This window comes from Myodes glareolus, chromosome 22, assembly GCF_982192425.1.
Source record: "Myodes glareolus chromosome 22, mMyoGla1.1, whole genome shotgun sequence".
Taxonomy (NCBI): domain Eukaryota; kingdom Metazoa; phylum Chordata; class Mammalia; order Rodentia; family Cricetidae; genus Myodes; species Myodes glareolus.
Genome location: NC_142047.1, coordinates 36,294,631 through 36,315,310, shown reverse-complemented (window position 1 = coordinate 36,315,310; position 20,680 = coordinate 36,294,631). Strand labels below are relative to the sequence as shown.

Genomic DNA, 20,680 nt, shown 5'->3' with positions numbered 1-20,680 from the left:
CCCCTTCACCAAAGATGCCTAGCTAAGGCTGCTGGGAATATGTAGGAGGAAGCTGCTACCATTCTCATGGTTGAAGATTCCAAGTTGGAATTTTTCTGGTAAGGCCCCTGACCTGCCTTGGTAACTTTTCGTCCTTGAGCATCTGGTTTTCTTTGTCAGGACATCCTCTTTGATGCAAACACACACAAAGTGAAGAAGTTTGTCCTGCATACCAACTACCCTGGGCACTATAACTTTAACATGTGAGTACTCTGTGAGCAGGAGGAACCGAACTTTGGGTGCTAAATGGATCTCTACCAAATTCCTTTCTTAATTGTGGTGCTGGTGATTGAACCCAGGGCCTTGAGTGGGCTGTGTAAGCACTTTCCCACTGAGCGACACTCAGTCTGTACCTGGCACTTGTGTTTCGTGGGAAATAAATGAGTGCCGAGAGTCTGCTGTGCCGCTGCCCCAGTATCCAGTGCTTTACATCCGTGCATGGACTCAGTTTACAAATAGAGAGATACAGGCAGAGACAGATCTATTTTGAGACAGGGTCTTGCTTTATCGCCCTACGTGGCCTGGTACGCACTATGTACTACAGTCACTCAGGCTGACTTCAGACTCAGCACTCTCCATCTCTCAGCCTCCTAATGCTGGGATTTCAGGTATGAGCCTCCAGGCCCCACTAGAAGCCTTTATAGTATATGTAAGTGAATCCTTTTAGACCTAAGAGCCATGTCCTTTTTCTGTTTGCCTTCAGTTCCTGAGTTGAGCCTTCCCCAGTGAAGGTTGTCAAAGACCCCAGGCCAGGGGTTGGGTTCTGGCTTTTCTGGGATGTGGGATAGAGATGTGAGAACAGTTGGGCCTCCCAGGAAACAGCTTTTTCTTATTTACCTTCTTTCTAGTTACCACCGCTGTGAGTTCAAGATCCCCCTAGCTGTAAAGAGAGGTGAGTGCAGAAGTGTCCTTGGTTAAAGGGGATGTTTTACGAAGGGGGAAGAGCCAGCAGAGTGCAGCAGTCAGGCTGGTCAAGTGTTTGCTCACTGTCTCCTCCCCTGGGCTGGGTCCTTTTTCTTGAAGGCCATGGAGGCCTTCTGGGACTGTTGGCTGTGGATGGAGGTCATCATCCAGTGCTCCTTACACATCCTGTGTGCCCACTGTCAGTTAGTGGAGCTCACACCAAGACTGACCTCCAGAGCTTTTCCTTTCCACGTTCTTCCCAGCAACCTGGCTTTGCTCCCTGTGTTCTCTATGGCTGGGACTGTAGGTAGCCAAGGCTGGCCAAACCTAGCCTATACCACCTTCTCTTTCCAGAAAATGCAAGTGGTCAGACCGAAACGTGCACAACCTACAGCAAGGTGAGCTCTGATTTTCCTAATAGTCCGAGATTAAGGTGACTGGGCTCAGGGTCATAAGCTCTGGGAAGTCACAGAGTTACATTAGTCACAGTGTGTATTAGTCCTGGTTGACTCCTGTTGGTCCTATCCCTTTTGCAGTGGGACAACATCCAGGAGCTTCTGGGCCATCCTGTGGAGAAGCCTGTTGTCTTGCACAGGTGAGTGGGAGGTTGCTGTGTCTGGCCACCCCATGCTGCTCCTTAAAGCTCAGAAGACTCAAGTCTAACAATGGTCACTGTACAAATTATACAAGTTTTTGGAGTAGGGATGCAGTTCGGTGTAGCAGGTACCTAGCGGTGCCAGCCCCGGGCTAAATTCCAACTCCAGAGAGGAAGGTGTTGGTGTTACTAAGACATCCTTCCTGCCCCATCATGTGTGTTCAGATTAGATGAACTATTCTTGTGTTTACTCTAAGAGGTTGCCCCTAGTATAGCTTCCCTTCCACTGCTCTAGCCCAAGGGATCTTCTTACCTCTTACTCAGAACGAGCAGTTGTTTGACTCTCTCTCTTTAGCTTTCCTTTCCCATCAGATCTTCTATTGTCTGTTATCTCATGGTTGCCATGCTAAGATGCTCTCTCATTTCCTGACTTCTTGACATCTCATTCAGTTCTGTAATAACTGTCCCAGATCTCCATTGATGTGGGGGGGGGTGTTTATTTGGCTTGTACAGCTGGATTAAAATCCATCATTGAGCCGGGCGGTGGTGGCGCTCACCTTTAATCCCAGCACTTGGGAGGCAGAGACAGGCGGATTTCTGTGAGTTCAAGGCCAGCCTGGTCTACAAGAGCTAGTTCCAGGACAGGCTCCAAAGCTACAGAGAAACCCTGTCTTGAAAAAATAAGACAAATAAATAAATAAATAAATAAATAAATAAAAAAAATCCATCATTGAGGGGAGTCAGGGCAGGAGCCATGGAGGGAAGCCACTTACTGGCTTCTTTCCATGGCTTGCTCAGTTTTTTTCTTTTGGGGGGTAAAAGAATCTCTCTGTGAAGGTCTGCACCATGCCCAGCTACAGCTTAGCATCCCCTGCCCAGGCATGGCACCACACACAGTGGCCTGGGTCCTCCCCCACCAGTCTTTAGGAATGCCCTACAGACGTGCCCTCATGCCAGCCTGATGAGCAGCTCCCCAGCTGTGGGGTCCTCTCCACGGGCGGCTGTAGTTCTGTTGAGGAAAGCAGGAACTTTGTTTTGTTCTTTGAGTCATAGAGGAATCTGAGTTTCATGGAGCTGCTGCTTAGCGCTTGGCCTTGACACTCATGAGAGACCACAGCCAATGACCCACATCCCTGAAGTGACTGTGCCTTCTGCTGCTTGGCCTTTGTTTTGCTCTTTAATTGTGGATTCTCTGGCTTTAGGTCCTCATCCCCAAACAACACCAACCCATTTGGCTCCACATTCTGCTTTGGTCTTCAGCGGATGATCTTTGAGGTGAGTCCTGGAGGCCAGATAAGCTGCTAAGGGCTTTGTGATTGTATCAGGGACAGACAAGTGACTGAGGCGAATTGTGGGGGTTCCAAGCCATGCTGGGCAGATGAACCCTTCCTCATCTCTGCTGTCTAAAAGTTCAGAAATTTTGGTGCGAGAGCCAATGAGATAGCTCAGCAGGTAAAGGCACACGCTGCCAGCCCTGAGGACCTGAGCTCAGTCCCTGGTGTCCATATGGTACAAGAGAGCAGTCTCCTGAGAGTCGTCCTCTGACCCTCACATGTGTGCTGTGGCAATGCATGCTCCTTTTACATTAATAATGTAAAAAAGAAAAGAATGGGTTGGGGAAATCAGGCTTCAGAGCCTGAACAAGATGAGTTCAGTGATGCCTCAGTTTGTATCAGTAAGCAGCACAGCAGGGCAGAGGAACCTCAAAGCAAGTATGACCAAATGTGGGTGTGCTGGTTTTTGAGTGGCGTGTGGATGAGTGGCCCTGGAGACGCCACTGGTTTGAGAGACTGGGAAACCCATGTTTTCAGGCTGTGTCTGGATGCCATACTTGAGCAGGCCCTTTGCACTTGCAGAAAGACTAGATAAGGGAGTTTCTAAAGGCCACATACCCTGTGAAGAGCAGGCAGACCTTTGAGCAGTAAGCCCCACTGACATGAAGAAGCTGGTGCTTCAGGAAGTACAGAGCCCAAACCTGTGTGCAAGTATGACGTGCATACATCCTCTGGCCACCCTGTCCTGGGGATCTGACTGCCTGCATCCTTCCCTCCTGACCCGCTTGCTGTTCTCTTCTCACACCAGGTCATGCAGAACAACCACATTGCCTCAGTGACCCTGTATGGCCCCCCTAGGCCTGGTGCCCACCTGAGAACAGCAGAGCTGCCCTAAGGACATCACTACCCATTCCCTTCTGTCCATGGAACTGTTCATCACATCCAGCTCAGTGGGTCTCTGTGCCACCCTGCGTGTTTTCTTGGGTACCTTGGCAGTGTTGAAGGGCTCTGGGATTCGGAAGAGTTCAGAAGTGGGATTTGTGTTGAGTCCTCTACCCTGGGGCAGAGAACCCAGATCGCCCTCTGTCCTAAGCCTGCTGTTGCCAGCAGAGAACAGTCTGCAAAGAGAAGCACAAACTCTGGGCCTTGATAACCTGGACCAGGGCCTCTCAGTTAACGTGTAATGAAGGACATGTCAACCCCTGTCCTGCACACATAGGGAAGATGGGCTCTTTCTCTGGCTAAGGAAATAGGTATCTAGCATGAGAACAGGGTCCACTTTTGGCCTGACATTGCCATGTGGTCCTATGGTGAGCAGAGCAGGTCCTGTGTCCATAGTACTGGGTTGCAATATTTGCACTACATCCACTTTAGCTACTTGATGAGCTGGCTGTGGCTGGTGTGGCCCACATGCCCTTTTCTGTTTCTTTTGTGCAAGTGCTCCCTGCCATGCCCAGGTGGCACACCTAAGTGGTTGAAATACAGTTTTGTACCAGGTATGTACCCGGGCTGGGTTCCCACTGCTGCTCTGGGAGCCAGCCTTCAAGGTCACTTGTGTCTCTTGGTCCAACCTGGCTGACAGGGCTGCATGTTTCCATCTTGTTTGCCTCTTTTATTTAATGCCAAAGTGTTAGCCAAAGACACCTTCCTCCTTCTGTTACATTACAGCATTCTGTTGTGCACTGTGGGCCAGCTCCCTGCCCCATTTCTGGGCACTGGCCTGGCTTGGCCGCTTGGTTTAAGGCCTAGGGGCTCAAAGAAGATTGGGCTGCTGCGTTTCTTACATGGGTCTTGCTAATGGAAAGTAGTATATATGTGCTTTAAAATATTAATCCTTTTGAAAAGAATTGAGAAGAGAAACATAATTTTATCCCATTTTTAATATTTTGGTCTAGCAACTTGTGATACATAGATGACAATTTTGTGAGTTTTTCAAATGTGTGTACAGATTTTTGTAAATAATGACTTTTGTAATTAACTCATGTACAGCCTCATCTTGTATAGTTCATGATGAATGTGCAGGGGGCCTGCCCCAGCTGTCTGTATGGTTCCTGGGCCTACAGCCAGGCCTGTGTGGCACTCCCATGACTGATTGACAGGTGTCTTCCCATTTGGACCTTGGTCTGGCCAGAGACCCTACACGTCCCACTGTCAGGGTAGCCAGGACTGCTCCCATCCTCTTGAACAGAGGAAACCTCCTCATCCCCTTTCCAATAAAGCACCTATGCCCACAGTGACAGCTTGCCATGAGCTGCTGCTGGGGTGTTTGTACTAAAATGTGAGCTGTTGATTTTCTTGACTGTGGTTGAAGAACATGGGAATCTTAGGACGGCTGGGAGGGGGCGGAGTCAGCTTCATAAGTACATTGACATAGTTGTGTGTGTGTGTACATATAGTGGACAAGACCATGACACATTATGGCCCCATGCCTCCTGTTACAGACAAACCTGGGCCTAAAGGGTTAGCTCCAACACAGAAGACCTCAACGGGGACAGACAGATAAGATAGGGCCGCTGGAGGCCGGGAGGTGGCGCACGCCTTTAACCCCAGCACTCAGGAGGCAGAGGCAGGCAGATCTCTGTGAGTTCGAGGCCAGCCTGGGCTACAAGAGCTAGTTCCAGGACAGGCTCCAAAGCTACAGAGAAACCCTGTCTCTGTAAAACAAGGAAAAAGAAAATAGGGCCGCTGGAAAGTCAATGTGGAGAACGAAGGAGGCAAATAACCGAACAAGCCCTCACTGGCATGCACAGTAATGCTGTTGGCTACTAGTTTTATTAAATAGCTTTTGGGTTTGCTGGTCAAGACACGGTCCACCACCTTGGCCCTGGCTATCTTAGTGCGTCAGCGCTGCACACTCAGTGATCTAGAGAAAGGCCATGTACACCATTAACTCTCATGGGAAACCCTTTCGGTTCTTTAATAATGACTTCTGGAGCTGAGTGAGGGAGGCTTGATACTGTGATAGGTAGTTAAGCGTCCCATTGGAACGAACCTGTTGCTACAGGCTGTGGATGTGCACAGACTGGTCCCCGAGGCCCATACAGCAAGCGCCACATAAGCCAAATGTCAGCTGCAGATAGCCCATGCACTACCACCAATTCTCGGTAGAAACAGGGGTCAAAGGTGCGAAGATGCGGTGCAGCTGACGGCTGAGCAATGCCAAAGGTGCGAAACGCTGGATGAGGCTCAGGTGTGAGCCGCAGGCGCTGCAAACACATGCCCAGAAAGACATCGTCTATGGGAAAGAGCTCAACCTGTGTACAGGCCTCTGCTAGGCGGCGGAGCGTGGCTCCGGAAAGAACAAAGCCGCCACCCCCGGCATAGGCCGGGTAAACCGGCAGTCCATACACAGCCTTGGGAATGAAGTACTTGCTGGCTCTCTCACGGATTGGCCTTGCCTGCACAATCACATCACCGGCAAGAAGGTCCTGTGCCGGATCCCGCGACTCCAGGAACTGCAGCAGGTTTCTCACGTGCACAAACACATCGGCATCGCCCTTAAAAACAAAGCGTACGTCTGGACAGAAAGCTGTGGCCCAAGCCAAAAAGTGAATCTCCTTGAGCGTTAGATTAAAGAAAGTGTCTTCAAAATCCCAGAGCAGGATGTCTGCATAGGCGCGGCTCTCAGCTTCCAGCAGGGCGCGCCAGTGCGTCCGCGTTCCCGCACTGCCAGAGCCGGCGCCCCTGGGCACTCCCAGCAAGAACACTCGGCGCACGAGTGCCCCCTGCACGCGACCCTCGGCACCCCAAGTCTGGCGTACGGCTTCCCTCCGCTCGAAGTCGGCGGCCACAGATTTGACCGCGATGAGCAGATCGGGCGGGCCGCCAGGTGCGCCGTCTCTGCGGCATTTGCGTGGCTGGTTAATGAGCAGCGGGAAGCGCCGTTGATCCTTGGCGCGCAGATAGCTGCCGAAGTCAAAGGGGCCCGTAGGGGTGGGCGGCACCGGGGTGTCGTCCTCGTAGGCTGGCGGAGCGGCGCTGGCGGTATTGGGGGGCGCGCGTGCTCGGAGACCAGAAGTGGGCCGCGGGGGCTGTCCTCGAGCTGGTGGTGCTCTGGTTTTGGGGGCTGCCCCGTCACGCTGAGCGTAGAGCAGGAGGCCGAGGGTGACGCTGAGCAGTAGCGTGAGCCACGCGTCCCGGCAACGGCGCCACCTCCTCTTCATGTCCAGCCCCGCCCGTCCCGGGGTCCTAGCTTTCCTTCATCCGCTAGGAAGACCTCCGCCCTGGGCCCTGACGCACGCACCGCAGCAGCCTAAGGGACGAGAAGTTCAGCCTCTAACATCAGTCCCGGCCCAGGAATGATCCCCAAGGCTGGGCAGGGAGACGTAGGCCTCGCCCCTACGGACCCCCTACCCGGTGCACCAAAGCTCACCCTTCTTTCTCACCCCATCCCCGCCTCTAATCTTGGTCCTTAGGACCTCAGCACTCACGCTTGACCGCGGGGACGGTAAAAGGGGGGGATGGTTGCAGCCCCTAAACGCAGGGCCCTCCAACTGTCAGCTCGGGGTCCCAAGGGCGGCCATGACCTGGCTTTGAGCCAAATGCAGCGTTGGCAGGAAGGGGGCTGAGGCTATGCCACGTGATCCTACAGCTGTGTACGCCCCGACATCTGGAGCTCAGCTCCGCCCTGGTATAAGGAGCGCCATCTCTGAGTGTGGGCTGATTCCTAAAAGGATTTCTTACGGACGACTCTCTGAGAAAGCTTGGTTTGTTTTTTGTTTGTTTGTTTGTTTGTCTGGTTTTTTTTTTTGGTTTTTTTTTTGTTGTTGTTGTTGTTGTTTTTTGGTGGTGTAGGTTAAGACAGGGTTTTTCTCTCTAGCTTTGGAGCCTGTCCTGGAACTAGCTCTTGTAGACCCGGCTGGCCTCGAACTCACAGTGATCCTCCTGCCTCTGCCTCTTGAGGGCTGGACTTATACATGTATCTGGGTACCCGCATCCACACCTCTGCGGAAAACTGTCAGGAGTCCCGTTCCGGCTGATGAGTCCCAAATTCCTAGCCTAGGCCTTAGTGCCTTAACTTTCAGCTCTTTGACCACTATCCCGGGCCATTTTTCAGAACACCTCTCCTGAGCAGCCCTGGTCCACCAAGCAGGAGCCATAAACTGCCCCAATGATATACAGCCACCTCCTTACTCCTAGCTCTGTCACACTTGCCACCCGTAAACACAAGCACACACACCCCAACAAACAAGACAGCTAGTTCTGCTCCTACAGACTTGCCGGCAGCTCTTCTCCCAGAGAAGACCACTGCTTTGTGAGTTAAGTGACTTGCCCCGCGATGACACAGGCAGAAACGACCGCCCCAGGGCTTATGGAATTCAGGAATCTCCCTGTGCATCCTTGCCCTTCTCATCCACCCGATAGAGAGAATGGAAACACTTCTGTTTACAGTCACTTCCCAGGCAAGCACTTCATTCCTGTCTCCATGCCCAGATCCAGTTTTGAGCTTCCCAACATAGCATCCTTGCAGGTAGAAATGACCATGCTGTTGCCTCTGCAATCTAGACTGGACTATCAGGGATTGGTATTGTTTGGGGAGGTTTTCAGAAGGGGCTGTTGACCCAATATAGGCTGTGCCCTGTTTTCTAGGTCCCTTGGTTTTCCTTCCTCTTTGAACTATTTTGTCATTCAGGCCTTCCTATGCCACACCTGTTCACTGATGTTTGGGGTTTTTAAGGATGACCATGCTACATACCCCCTCACAGCCTTGAGCTAATGACCCACCTGCCTCAGCCCCCAAAAAGTGTTAGGGTTACAGGCTCGCATTAGTATTTCCCAGCTCCATTCTTGAGTTTGTGGCCCTGATTGTTTTCCTGGGTTTGGAACTATAGATTCGGCTGAGCTCCAGGTTCATCAGGAGGATAATTGTTCCCTGTGAGGAGAGCAGTCAGGGCCTCTCCCTGTCTCCAACCCACAGGGAAATATAAACGCCTGGCATCCCTGAACCCATTCCTCACCCAAGGTCACAGGCCTGCTGCATTCTCCCTCCCAAATAGCTGTTGGGATTCATCTTAATATTTTGGAAAGTCTTGATTTCTTTTTATAAAAATATTTTTTAAAAAATATTTTTTAAGATTTATTTAACTTTATTTTATGTGCATTGGTGTGAAGGTGTCAGACCCCCTGCAACTGGATCTTCAGACAGTTGTGAGCTGCCATGTGGGTGCTGGGAATTGAACCCAGGTCCTCTGGAAGAGCAGTCAGTACTCTTAACCACTGAGCCATCTCTCCAGCCCCAAAGTCTTGATTTCTTAAAGTGAAATCACAAGTCTGCGGGGTTAAGAGAAAGTATTGTTGAGAAGAATGAACCCATAGTGAAATCCAGACTGAGGAAGATGAGCATGAAGAGGAGGAGGAGGCTAGCTCACTCACAGAGGAAGAGGAGGCAGGCTCAGAATTGGGGAGAGGAAAGGAAGTAGGCATTTAGTATGCACGTGAAATTCAGGCCAGATATGGAGGTTTAAGTAATCTCAGCACTCGGTTTTGAGGGTGGAGGATAAGCCTCATCCACAGAGGGAGACGCTGAAGGGGGTGGGAGGGAGGATCAAAGATGGAGAAATGGATTATTATTGAAGAAGAAAATGAGGAAGGAGGTGTTCCTCAGGAAAGGGAGATTCACAGGGATGATGACGTCATCCTGAGATCAGGTCCCTGGCATGCAAGAGAGTCCCCGCAGAAGAAAATGTATCCTTTTTATGGGAAAGATGCAGTTTTACTATATTTGCCTGATCATTTTGATTAGGATTTACTAGTCTGTAAAATTTTGCATTCCTTTCTAATTGTAAAGTTCTCTAATGTATTTGAAATATTGTTTTCTTTGTTTAGTTGAGGCAAGGTTTCTTTGTGTAGCCCTGGCTGTCCAGAAACTCATCTCAAACTCAGAGATCGCCCGTCTCTGCCTCCCAAGTGCTGGAATCAAAGGTGTGCACCACCACTGCTCGGCTGAAATTTTAATTTTTCTAATTAAGGCTCCTTGTATATCTGGTTTATGCCCATACTTAAAACATTAACAAACAAAAAACCCAAACTATACAATGGTTCGCCAAACCCCACTAACAGGACAGGAAGCTACCTGCCCGCCATTTAGCCCTGTACACTTGTCCTGACCTCCTCCCCTTCTCATCTTCCTCGAGGCCCCACCGGAGCTGCTGTACCCAGAACCCTGCCCCTCTTCCCCCTCCTCCACCTGTCTCACTCATCCCTCGAAGGAGCCTAACCCCAACCTGGGCTGAACCTCAGTATTTCCACAAGTCTGTAAAAGGGTTACATTTTATTATGGTTGCAAAGTGCTTAGGTCCCACGTTGAGTATGAACCAAGGGCAGGGAAGTTTCGTGCATCCTGATCGCAACAGTATTTACAGCACCTTGATTGACATCTAGACCTCAGAAGGTCCAGGTACTTAGGGTGAGTTGTAGGAAGTCCTATTTTAGGATGGGAAGACAAGGACATCTACACTGTCTCCATCAAAGAATCTGGGGTAGAATCCTCAGTGACGGAGCCCCTGAGGCTCCGTGGTGCTTGCCTGGCTCCTGGGAAAGCGGTTGGTTCTGCTCCAGCAGCGAGGCAAAGTGGGGCGGGGGTGGGGTGTGTTTGTATGCTCTCCGAGTCCAGTGGATGGGAAGTAGTCAGCAATAGCAACAGCAGCAGTAAAAAGACCTCAACAGCCACCGGTGGGGTCCAAACCCTGGCTGAACTGCTGATTGACTGCCCTTCCCATTGTACCAGACCTAGGCCAAGCCTAGCAGATCCTCTGCAAGACTGGTGAGCTCGTTCTCCTCCAGCGCCTCCACCAGGCGCTGCAGCGTGGCACGACGGCCCTCGGCTTGTATGAAGCGGCGCAGCAGCTGGAAGGCCTGCTCGTATAGCCCTTCTCGCTCATATTCATAGGCCAGCGCGTCGAGGGCAGGATCCCTCAGTGCTCGACAGCTACTCTGCAGCGAGCGCCCCACCCTGCGCCATTTGAGACCCACTGAGCGCGCGAACGTCTGCTGGTCTTGCAGATTCAGTGGCCGGTTCACTGCGGAGAAAGTGAGGAGAGGTGGGTGAGCACCGGTTCCCTGGAGCCGACACCCTTCCGCATCTGCCTGCGGATCCCTGGGCCCAGCCATGCTTCAGCCCAGACCAACCTCCCGGTGACCGACCCCCGCTTCGGCTGGTGAACCTCACCTACGGGCTGACCATGGAACAGAAAAGTATGGCAGGCCGCCGGCAGTGACTTCTCCTCGGCCAGAGAGGGAACTGGGGACTTCGAAGTGGCTGAATCAACCTGTATGGCTTCACTCGAGTCAGTACGGACGCAAGTCAGCTTGCGGAATTCATTCTCCAGTTCTGCCAGTTCCTCATCCCGTAGCCGGTCGGGCTGCGGAAAGGGGTGTACAGTAAGTGCGGCTTTTGGCCACAAATCCCCGCCCATCCCATCCTAACTCCATATGGCAGCACCTTCTGGGCTAAAATGTAATTTAAACAGCGCTCCTCGTCGGTCAGCAAAGGGTCCAATTGCTCTGCGCCAGCACGCAACTCCAGTTCCAGCCGCACCGCTTCCTGGGCAAGTGCCGGGGCCATGCACCTCTGCAGAGCGGTGCGCAGCGCCCCCTCGCGGTAAGCTTGAAGGAACCGGCCACACAGCAGGCGCCCGGAGAACCGCAATTGCACGACGAGCTGCGGGTCGCTGCAGTGGATCTTGAGTATCTGCAGTACATCAGGGCTGTCCGCACTCTCTGCAGAAGCGAGCAATCAGGCCACCAACTGTCCCCAAACAGGACTTTTCTCCAAGCAACCAGAACAGGAAGCTAAGCCCATACATAGCCAGACCTTTCTCCCGACCCTCAACCAGCTACAGCCTCCTGTGGTCTCCGCCCTGAGAAGGGGAAGAGGAACAGAAAGAACAGGTACAGGGAAGGATTTGAGGGTAGAGCGCAGCAGTGAGAGAGGAAAAGAAGACAGAAAAGTGCAGTTAGTAGCAAAGAGTGAACTGGTTGCTCTGAAGTGGAAATGGATGTACAGCAAGGGGCCATTAGAAGAGCAACAGGTATATCTGGATAGACACGGATGAGTGTACAAATGTCTACACTCAAGGACACATGTGCAATAAGCAAAGACTGCAGACCCCACACAGCCAGGGGTGCTCCCTCTCTCCTGATACCTCTTCTAACCCCACACCAAAATGGCCCTTTTCCTGAAGGTGTCTGAGCCGAAACCCACAAAGACAAAAAGTGGGGCTTCAAACCCAGTTCTGCTCACAAAGCCCCAGAGTCACTTCTACGCCTGTCCAGTCACACACCTGACAACGCGGTCTGCAGCGCCTTGTATATTGCCGCCTTCTTCTGGGGATCTGTGTAGGCTTCAGACAGAACCACCTTGTCTAGGGAAGACTCCAGAAACAGGTATGCACTGCCTACCCACTCTTCATGCCCATTCTGCCCCGCTGCCATCTTGCCTCCTAGAGATGCAAACAGATTATCTCCAGACTTGGAAACAAATATGCAGTCTCAGGTGGCTCAACTTTTGGCTCTGCTCACAATCCTGCCCAGTCCAACCCAGACTTGAACTCAGGATTGTCCCTCCACCAGCTGTGACTCTAGGGTCACAGGAACAGAAGAGCAGAGGTGGGCCCTGCAGTAAGCCCCAGGGCAGTATGTCCCTCTCACCAAAGCTGGCAAAAGACCTCTTCCTTCTGGGTGGTCAGATTCACGCTTAGCTTTGTCTGCAGATTAACCTGAAGTTCTCAAAACCCTTTCAGATGCAAAGTACCATGTAGGTTCCCGCTCTACCCGGCTTCACTCAGCTTTCACTGCCTAGACCCAAGAACGGATGGATGTAAGAAGGCTGACCAGAACACATACCACTCAGCGTCCATCAAAACCCAGTTAAGACTTGATATAAGGCTCAGACTGGACTACAGAAACTCAACCCTGCATCCCTGGTTGGACCACTAAGGAAGTGGCACTAATTTCCCTATCTTTGGGGTTGAATTGGAGGGAAGAAATGGGTCTCTTTGGCTAGTGTTTAGAAAGTACCTGTCTGAGGGAAGGAGGGAACCTACATGGAAGGAAATAAGGCCAAGAGATGAGAACATACATGTGCGTGTATGTGTGTGTGTGGGGGGGGGTCTCTCTACATATCTCTGCCTGGTCTAGAACTCACCATGTAGCCTATGTTGACCTCCAATTCACAGCAATCTGCTTCCCAAGTACTGGAATTAAAGGCATTAGCAGCATGCCTGACAGGACAAACACTCTTATTTTTTAATAAGAATTATTACATGCACACCTGGTGCTCATGGAGGACAGAAGAGGGTCAGAGACTGGAGTTACAGATGGTCGTGAGCCACGGTGTGGGTGCTGGGAATCTAATCTGTTTCCTCTGGAAGAGCAGTCGGTGCTCTTAACTGTTGAGCTATGTCTTGCGTCTCAGGACATACACTTTGTTTTAAGATGTATTTGTTTGGGCTGGAGAGATGGCTCAGCGGTTAAGAGCATTGCCTGCTCTTCCAAAGGTTCAATTCCCGGCAACCACATGGTGGCTCACAACCATATGTAATGAGGTCTGGTGCCCTCTTCTGGCCTGCAGACAGACAGACAGACAGAATATTGTATACATAATAAATAAAAAAAGAAAAAAGAAAGAAAGCCCCTGGACAGGCCATCATGCATATCTTGCCAAGAGAAATAATTAATTGGCGATGGCTGTATCTGAGTCTTAGCATAGGGGATGCAATTTTTGAAACCCCTCCTCATAGAAAACATACTAATGCATATATATTTACTAAAACAGCCTGAAGACTATTGTTTATCTCTGGGCAGGTTGGGCAGTGATTTTAATTTTCTTTGTATTTTGTATATCTATTCTATTTTGTGTGTGTATATATATATATGTATATGTATATATATATATATATATATATATATATATATATATATGACATATTTCTTTAGTGGGGGCCAGGCAGTGGCGGCGCATGCCTTTAATCCCAGTGCTCGGGAGGCAGAGGCAGATGGATCTCTCTGAGTTCAAGGCCAGCATGGGCTACAAAGTGAATTTCAGGACAGCCAGGACTGTTACACAGAGAAACCTTGTCTCAAAAAGAAAAAAAAAAAAGAGTTGGGGCATAGTGGGACATGCCTTTAATCCCAGCATTCTGGAAGCTGAGGCCAGATTGGTCTACATAATAAGGCCCTGGCTCAAAAAGACAGGAAAAGAAAAAAATAGGAGTAGGTCTGGAGATATATATATAGTTCGGTGATAAAGTGCTTGCCTGGCATGTGCAAGGCCCAGAACAAAAAAGAAAAAAAAATAAATAAAAAGAAAAAGACGAAAGGAACTTGCTATGATGGTTTCCTACCTGTAATCCCAGCACTCAGGCCAGAGGCAGGAGGATCAGCCAGTCTATATTACAAAGCAAGTCCTCAGTCACTTCCACACTTGGGGTTGAACCCTGGGCCTGTGCATTCTAACCAAATTCTCAGTCACTAAGCTACACCTCAGCACATAAAGGTCTTTCTTTAAAAGTAATGAAGGATAGCCTGGCAGTGGTGGCGCACACCTTTAATCCCAGAGGCTGAGTTCGATGCCAGTCTGGTCTACAGAGCGAGTTCCAGGACAACCAGGGCTACACAGAGAAACCCTGTCTCAGGGGGAGCGGGGAAGACACAATTTAAAAACCTTCCCACCACGTGTCCTTCCATGAATGCCCTCCACCCACTGGGAGGTTTCTAGGCTGGGTCCTGGGACACCAATACTAATTTAAGAACAAATGCCCCCATTAACGCGTAAGAGTCCCAGGGCAACCCCACTTCCGACTAGGTGGACAGGCATGGCGCCCAACTCTAGAACTGAAAGTTTGAGATTCCCAGACCATCAGGACACGCCCCCTGCTTGGCTGCGCCGAACCGAACGCGACCTGGCAGAGGGAGGTTCCCAGACTCCCCGCTACCCCGCCTTCAAGCTGGGGGTTCGCACACGCCAGGGGCCAGGCAGAAAGGGGGTCTCAGAAGCTTTCCGGGCCAGCCTTGCAGCCAGATCCTCTCTCCTGCAGGGCCTTGACACCCAGTTAGTTGGGACAAGAAACCAATGAAGGTGGAGGTCCGAAGTCCCTCGCGCCTCCCACTGAAGCAGCCCAACAGGCCGCCGCCACCAGCTGGCCAGCAACTGCGTGTCACCCCCGTGCGGTGCCCACCCTCGGGAGCCAGATCTCTCTCTGCTCCGGCGGCACCAAGGCAGCCCACCCACTCTCCGCACTAACCTCGCCGCTGCACACTCGCTGGGCTCCGCTGCACGCGGCTTCCGGGTGTGCGCAAAGACGCAGGGGCGGCGCCCCAGCCCGAGCCACCGGGTCAGCCCGCGCGTCCCGCCTTCTCCGCTCAGGGCCTCTCCTTCCTGCCCCGCTGTCCTCCGTGGCCAGTCCCCTGCCTCCGGGCAAAGCCCACCTAGTCTGCTGAGCAGGTAAGATAACGACACCCAAGGTTAGAAGTCAGGACGAACTGCCCACTGGTCATGACTTTAGCAGATTGAGGTTTTTGAGGCCGAAGGGCCCCAGAGTGAGAGCTGCCAAATTTAAGTCAGTTCCTGAGGTTCAATCAGAGGGCGTCTCCTGGAGATAAGAATTTTCTGGCGCCCCCTAGGAATCTAGTTCGGTGATCTTAATCTCTGCTACACTTTAGCACTTAAAAGTGGGGTGCCGTGATTCCAGAACAAGCCTGGCCAGGAATCTCCGAAACTCTAGAGTACACTTGGGGCAAATACCACGAGAAACCGTACGCTTGGAAGACGTGGGGAAATAAAATGGCAAGTGGCATGGACCCCCAGCACCTTGAAACAAAGCTGGCAGCTTCAAAGAGAACTCACAGCCCCAACAACGCCCACCCTCCTTCTGAAAGCTGAGCTCTGAGTTCCAACTGAACCTTAAATAGCTAGCGAGAACCAGGGCTGCGCAAGGGTCGGGACCCTAACTTGAATAAAAACCCTGAAAGGGCAGTCCGGCTCCAGAGCTGAAAGCTTTTCCCCTCCCAGTGCAGGTCTGTCACAGAAAGCAGCGGGAAGTCTGTTCCTGGGGGTGGAGACAGAGCAAAGGAACCTCCCTTTCTAGGCTGCAAGAACACCAGCATTTCCTGATTGGCGTGTGACCTCGGACAAAACAAAACAAAACAAAAAACCACTAAGATTCACGCCTGATTAACCCAGCAGTCAATTTCTAGTGGAAGGGCTGGGATGGGACAGGATTCCGCAACTTGAAACCTAGGGAGTCAAGTAAAGCTTGTTCAGCAAATGAGAAAGTAGTTTAAAGAACCCGTAGAAGAAAGAGGCAGAGGCAGGCGGATCTCTGAGTTCGAGTCCAACCTGGTCTGCAAGAGCTAGTTCCAGGACAGGCTCCAAAGCTACAGAAAAACCCTGTCTCGAAAAACCAAAAAAAAAAAAACCCAAAACAAAACAAACAAAAACCCTCCCAAAACAAACAAACAAACAAACAAAAAGTTTAAAGCCAGTCTTGGCAGCATATGCCTTTAGTAACAGCACTCCAAAGAAGAGGCAGGTGGATCTCTGAGTTCAAGGCCAGCCTGGTCTACAGAGTGAGTTTCAGGACAGCCAAGACAACTTAGTGAAACTCTGTCTTAAAAAGGGAAGAAGAAAGAGGAAGAAAAGGAGGAGGCTAAGAACACAAGCAGCTCTTCCAAAGGTCCTGAGTTCAAGTCCCAGCAACCACGTGGTGCCTGACAACCATCTATAATGAGATCTGGTGCCCACTTCTGGCCTGCAGGCAGAACACTGTATACATAATAAATAAATAAACCTTAAAAAAGGAAGAAAAACCAAACCACAGAGGCAGGAGAACCTCAAGTTCAACACCAGCCAGGGCCACACAGCAGCGATGAGAAAGATTAAAAAAAGAAGAAGAAGAGAAGGGGAAAGAAGTGTGTGTGTGTGTGTGTGTGTGTGTGTGTGTGTGTGTGATGTGCACAACCAGAGCTACACCTTTTCCTTTGGGGGAAATTAATAACATTCTGAACAGAAACCTCTGCACTTTCTTTTCTTTCTTTTTGTTTGTTTTGTTTTTTGAGACAGGATTTCTCCATGTAAAAGCCCTGGTTGTCCTGGAGCTCCCTCTGTAGACCAGGATGACCCTGAACTCAGAGGTCCAGGGGACTCTGCCTCCTGAGCACTAGGACTAAAGGCACCACGACCAGCTAGCATTTTCTTTTTTTAACTAATCTATTTACTGTGCATGTGTTTGCGTGTATGTCTGTGTGACATGGGTGTGCAGCAGCGCCATGGAGGCTAGAAGAGGGTGTTCGGTGTCCTAGATTTGTAGTTATGGACAGTTGTGACTGGCCATGTGGACACTGGGAATCAAATCTCCACCTTCTTTGAGAGCAATAAATGTTCGTAATTGATAAGCCATCTTTTCAGTCCCCTGTCTGAAAAAAATCATTTTTAGATTTACATATTTTATGTATATGAGTGTTTGCCTGCATGTATGTATGTATGTATGTATGTATGTGCATTATGTATGTGCCTGGTGCCCAAAGAGTCTCAAAGAGGTACCAGATCCCATGGAACCAGAGTTAAGGACAGTTGTGAGCCACCACATGGGTGCTGGAACCAAACCTAGGTCCTCTGCAAGAACTGCCAGCTTTCTTCGCTGCTAAGTCATCTCTCCAGTCCCATCCTTTTGTTTTTTTTTTTTTTAATGATTTGTTTATTCGTGTTTATGACTATGGAAGTGCTCGGTCCAGGGTGACAAGCATGCCAGTGGAGGCCAGAGGACAACTCTCAGAAGTCATTTCTTCCTTTCCACCCCTGGGGCCCAGGGATAAAACTCAAGTCATCAGTGTTGGGGGCAAATGCTTTATCTGCTGAGTCATCTCACAGGCTGGGAGCTGTACACTTTCTGCAAAGTGCATAGTGTCTCCCAGGCTACAAGCATCGCTATGCCCAAGCGTTGGCATTTCTGAAATACTTGGACCTTTCTGAGCCCAGGGCTCCCTCTTTCACTTTAGGCACAGCTGCAGGCAGCAGCAGACCAGCCGCCCCCCCCCCCCCCCACGCCATGGTGGAGCCAGGAGAGAAACTACCAGAGGAAGTGCTGGCGCTCATCTTCCGAGATCTGCCTCTCAGAGACCGGGCTGCAACCGCCAGAGTCTGCAAGGCCTGGGCTGCCGCCACCACCAGCAGTGCTGTGTGGCGTGACACCAGCATCAGGTGAGCTGCTTCCTGCTGCCACTCCTCTTCACGCTTGAACACAAACTCAGTGCTGCCTACTTTATACCAATTAGTATTGGGTAATGTTCTGTGTTGTTTTCAGTCCAGGGGATTGAACTTGGGTCTCACACTTGCTAGGCAAGGATTCTATCACTAAGCTCTGACCCCAACCTCCACGGTGTGTTCTAAGTGCCTTGCATAAATTAGCTCATTTAATCCTCACAAGAAGCTTGTAGCAGGTAGATAGTATTATTTCCTTTGCACAGACAGGCAACTGAGGCGTGAAAACTTAATCACTTGGGCCTGGAGGCTTCATCCAGCAACTAAGTGAGAGAGGCAGTGTCTCTGGTGGTCTGGAGGTCCTGCTCCACCTCCACAGACTACTGAGTAAGCCTAGCGCTTTGGAGCCTGTCCTGGAACTAGCTCTTGTAGACCAGGCTGGCCTCTAACTCACAGAGATTCGCTTGCCTCTGCCTCCCGAGTGCTGGGATTAAAGTTGTGCACCACCACCACTCCGGTCTACCGTGAATTTTTCACAGGGCTAGAATGCTGGGAGGTTACAGCCTGAGAAGCCTCTGAAGACTTCTGAAGGGAAAGGATGGAAGTTCCCATCACAGAGAATAGAGAGGGCCGGTGGAACCCAAAGTGAGGGGCATAAAGAGATGGCCCCTCAATTAAGAGCACTAGCTGCTCTTCCAGAAGACCTGGATTCGGTTCCCAGCTCATAACCAGCTGTAATTACAATCCTGGAAGATTCATCACCCTCTTCTGGCCTCCTCAGACACTAGGCACACCCATGGTGCAGACATACATGCAGGCAAAACACCTGCACACACACACACAATCAATCAATCAATCAATTCACTAATTTTAAAAAAAAAGTTTCTTCCCCAGTTCATGGTGACACCGCTAACTCCTTTCTGTGTCGCTCTAATGCAAGCTGTGACAGTGAGCTGGAAGACTTGTTGCCACCGTATTTGTCCGCCTGCCTGGACCACATTCACAACCTACGGCTGGAATATGAGCCATCAAAGAAGCCCAGCCGCCGAGCAGCCACTGAGCTACTGAGGGCTCTTGCCGGCCGAGCCCCAGGACTTCGAGGCCTACGCTTGGAATGCTGCGGAGAGAAGCCGCTTTTCGACGCCGGCGGCGACATCCTGAGCGCTGTGCACGCAGTCTGTGGAGCCGCTCACCAACTGCGCCACCTCGACCTGCGCCGCTTGCCCTACACACTAGATGACACGCTGGTGCTTCAGGCTGCACGTGACTGTCCCGAACTCCGTAGCCTTTTCCTGGACAACCATGCACTAGTGGACAACGTGCAGCCCAGCTCTGTGCTCAGGCTTTTGGAGGCTTGCCCGCACCTGCGCGCCCTTGGACTGCATCTGGCCAGTCTGTCCCCTGCCGCACTGGAACTGCTGGCCGCGCCACATCGCGCCCCTTTTGCACTCCTGGCATTGAGGTGCGCGTGCCCTGAAGATGCTCGTGCGCCCCTCCTGCCTGATGAAGCGTGGGCGACACTGCGTTGCCGCCACCCTGGGCTGGAGGTGGAGCTGGAGCTGGAGCCTGCGCTTCCAGACGAGGCTGTAACGCGCGTCCTGCAACCAGCCGTACCAGTGGCTGTGCTGCGTCTCAACCTCTCGGGGGACACGGTAGGGCCCGTGCGGTTCGCAGCATGCCACTACGCCGAAACTCTGCGCGCCCTCGAGGTGCGCGCGTCCGCTTCCACCGAGCTGTACACCGCTCTGGAGGAGGTGGCGGCGCGCTGCGCGGGCTTGAGGGAGATACACTGCTTCTGCGTGGTGAGACCCTCGGTACTGGACGCCTTCCGCGCGCACTGCCCGCGCCTGCGCAGCTACACCCTCAAACTAAAGCGTGAGCCCCATCCCTGGCGGCCCACGCTGGTGCGGTGATTGGGCAATCTCACCACTCCAGTACTGCACGGACCCCAAGCTTCTGAAAGGACTGAGCAAGTCGCGCAGGCATTCCCCAGCCGCTAGCCCAGTCCTTGGGGAGCCCATTGACTACGGTGCTTCTCGGGGCTTGGGGCCTATGAAGACATCCAGACCAGTCCCGGGCTCCATAGATTCATGGGGCCTTCTCAACCTCTGTGTAGACTCTCCCCATTGTAGGCTCTCCCTCCCCTGTCCACTCTGCGCTAGCTCCGAGGCCCAGAACTGGGGGAGGGCAGGCACAAATACAAGGAAAAAGTCAAGGGTGAGTGTGAAGTAAATAAATCCTTTAGTATTCCTGCGTCCTGTAGTCTCGAGCCAGCTCTGAAGGGGAGGGCAGGAAATGCACAAACTGGAAGAGCGTCCGGCCAGGCTTGCAAAAATGGGGACCTCGGGGGCTTTTGTTCTGTGACCGTGGGAGGTCGGGATCATCGGTACACACTATACCCCAGGAATGATCAATTCCCTAGCGTCCGCTAGACAGGGAAGGACCAGCTTAACCCACCCCCTGGCTATCTGCCCTCCCTTACCTAGGCTTCACTACGTCCACAGATGAACTTCTAGGACTTTCTGAGCCCACAGATGATTTCTCCCCATCAACCCAGAAAGAGAGGGACTTGAGAAGGATGAGACTCGAACCCGAGTTCTCCTCCTTACCCCCACCACCATCGCCACACACACCTACGTTTCAGCCAGCCCTTTCTCTTTACTGGTGACCGGG

At 51.6% G+C, this 20,680-nt stretch overlaps 4 protein-coding genes across 5 annotated transcripts in view; 2 read left to right on the top strand and 2 right to left on the bottom strand.

The window, feature by feature from the left end:
• The window catches only part of Phaf1 (phagophore assembly factor 1), a 28,746-nt gene extending 23,658 nt beyond the window's left edge, over nucleotides 1-5,088 (top strand). Inside the window, exons 11-16 of the mRNA XM_048437173.3 lie at nucleotides 160-242; nucleotides 888-931; nucleotides 1,297-1,340; nucleotides 1,479-1,537; nucleotides 2,740-2,812; nucleotides 3,620-5,088. Coding sequence (XP_048293130.1) covers nucleotides 160-242; nucleotides 888-931; nucleotides 1,297-1,340; nucleotides 1,479-1,537; nucleotides 2,740-2,812; nucleotides 3,620-3,706 — 390 coding nt within the window. The 3' untranslated portion in view covers nucleotides 3,707-5,088. The remainder of the gene's footprint in view (nucleotides 1-159; nucleotides 243-887; nucleotides 932-1,296; nucleotides 1,341-1,478; nucleotides 1,538-2,739; nucleotides 2,813-3,619) is intronic.
• Nucleotides 4,674-7,542, bottom strand: B3gnt9 (UDP-GlcNAc:betaGal beta-1,3-N-acetylglucosaminyltransferase 9). 2 transcript variants are annotated; one of them, XM_048437176.3, is made up of 2 exons: nucleotides 7,184-7,542; nucleotides 4,674-7,063 (listed from the first exon to the last, which is right to left on the bottom strand). In XM_048437176.3, exon 2 carries the CDS (start codon nucleotides 6,972-6,974, stop codon nucleotides 5,781-5,783), a length of 1,194 nt encoding a protein of 397 aa, XP_048293133.1. In that variant the 5' UTR covers nucleotides 6,975-7,063; nucleotides 7,184-7,542; the 3' UTR covers nucleotides 4,674-5,780. The 2 variants fall into 2 exon arrangements, with proteins under 2 accessions (XP_048293133.1, XP_048293132.1); XM_048437175.3 differs by having other exon boundaries at nucleotides 7,242-7,541.
• Nucleotides 7,543-10,066: 2,524 nt separating this feature from the next.
• Tradd (TNFRSF1A associated via death domain) lies at nucleotides 10,067-15,191 on the bottom strand. The gene is made up of 5 exons (XM_048437167.3): nucleotides 15,054-15,191; nucleotides 12,093-12,251; nucleotides 11,252-11,529; nucleotides 10,979-11,171; nucleotides 10,067-10,829 (listed from the first exon to the last, which is right to left on the bottom strand). Exons 2-5 carry the CDS (start codon nucleotides 12,241-12,243, stop codon nucleotides 10,540-10,542), a joined length of 912 nt encoding a protein of 303 aa, XP_048293124.3. The 5' UTR covers nucleotides 12,244-12,251; nucleotides 15,054-15,191; the 3' UTR covers nucleotides 10,067-10,539.
• Fbxl8 (F-box and leucine rich repeat protein 8) lies at nucleotides 15,134-20,261 on the top strand. Its single transcript, XM_048437166.3, has 3 exons — nucleotides 15,134-15,253; nucleotides 17,806-18,007; nucleotides 18,948-20,261. Exons 2-3 carry the CDS (start codon nucleotides 17,856-17,858, stop codon nucleotides 19,918-19,920), a joined length of 1,125 nt encoding a protein of 374 aa, XP_048293123.3. The 5' UTR covers nucleotides 15,134-15,253; nucleotides 17,806-17,855; the 3' UTR covers nucleotides 19,921-20,261.
• Nucleotides 20,262-20,680: the final 419 nt, after the last annotated feature.

Bases quoted from the DNA above. Each gene is read 5' to 3' on its own strand.
- B3gnt9 (XM_048437176.3), bottom strand. From the start codon at position 6,974: ATGAAGAGGAGGTGGCGCCGTTGCCGGGACGCGTGGCTCACGCTACTG.
- Tradd (XM_048437167.3), bottom strand. From the start codon at position 12,243: ATGGCAGCGGGGCAGAATGGGCATGAAGAGTGGGTAGGCAGTGCATAC. The intron at 11,530-12,092 runs GTGTGTGACTGG...TCGCTTCTGCAG, and splicing joins GCTGCAGACCGCGTTGTCAG to AGAGTGCGGACAGCCCTGAT. The intron at 10,830-10,978 runs GTGAGGTTCACC...CTTTCTCCGCAG, and splicing joins GTTCCATGGTCAGCCCGTAG to TGAACCGGCCACTGAATCTG.
- Fbxl8 (XM_048437166.3), top strand. From the start codon at position 17,856: ATGGTGGAGCCAGGAGAGAAACTACCAGAGGAAGTGCTGGCGCTCATC. The intron at 18,008-18,947 runs GTGAGCTGCTTC...CTCTAATGCAAG, and splicing joins TGGCGTGACACCAGCATCAG to CTGTGACAGTGAGCTGGAAG.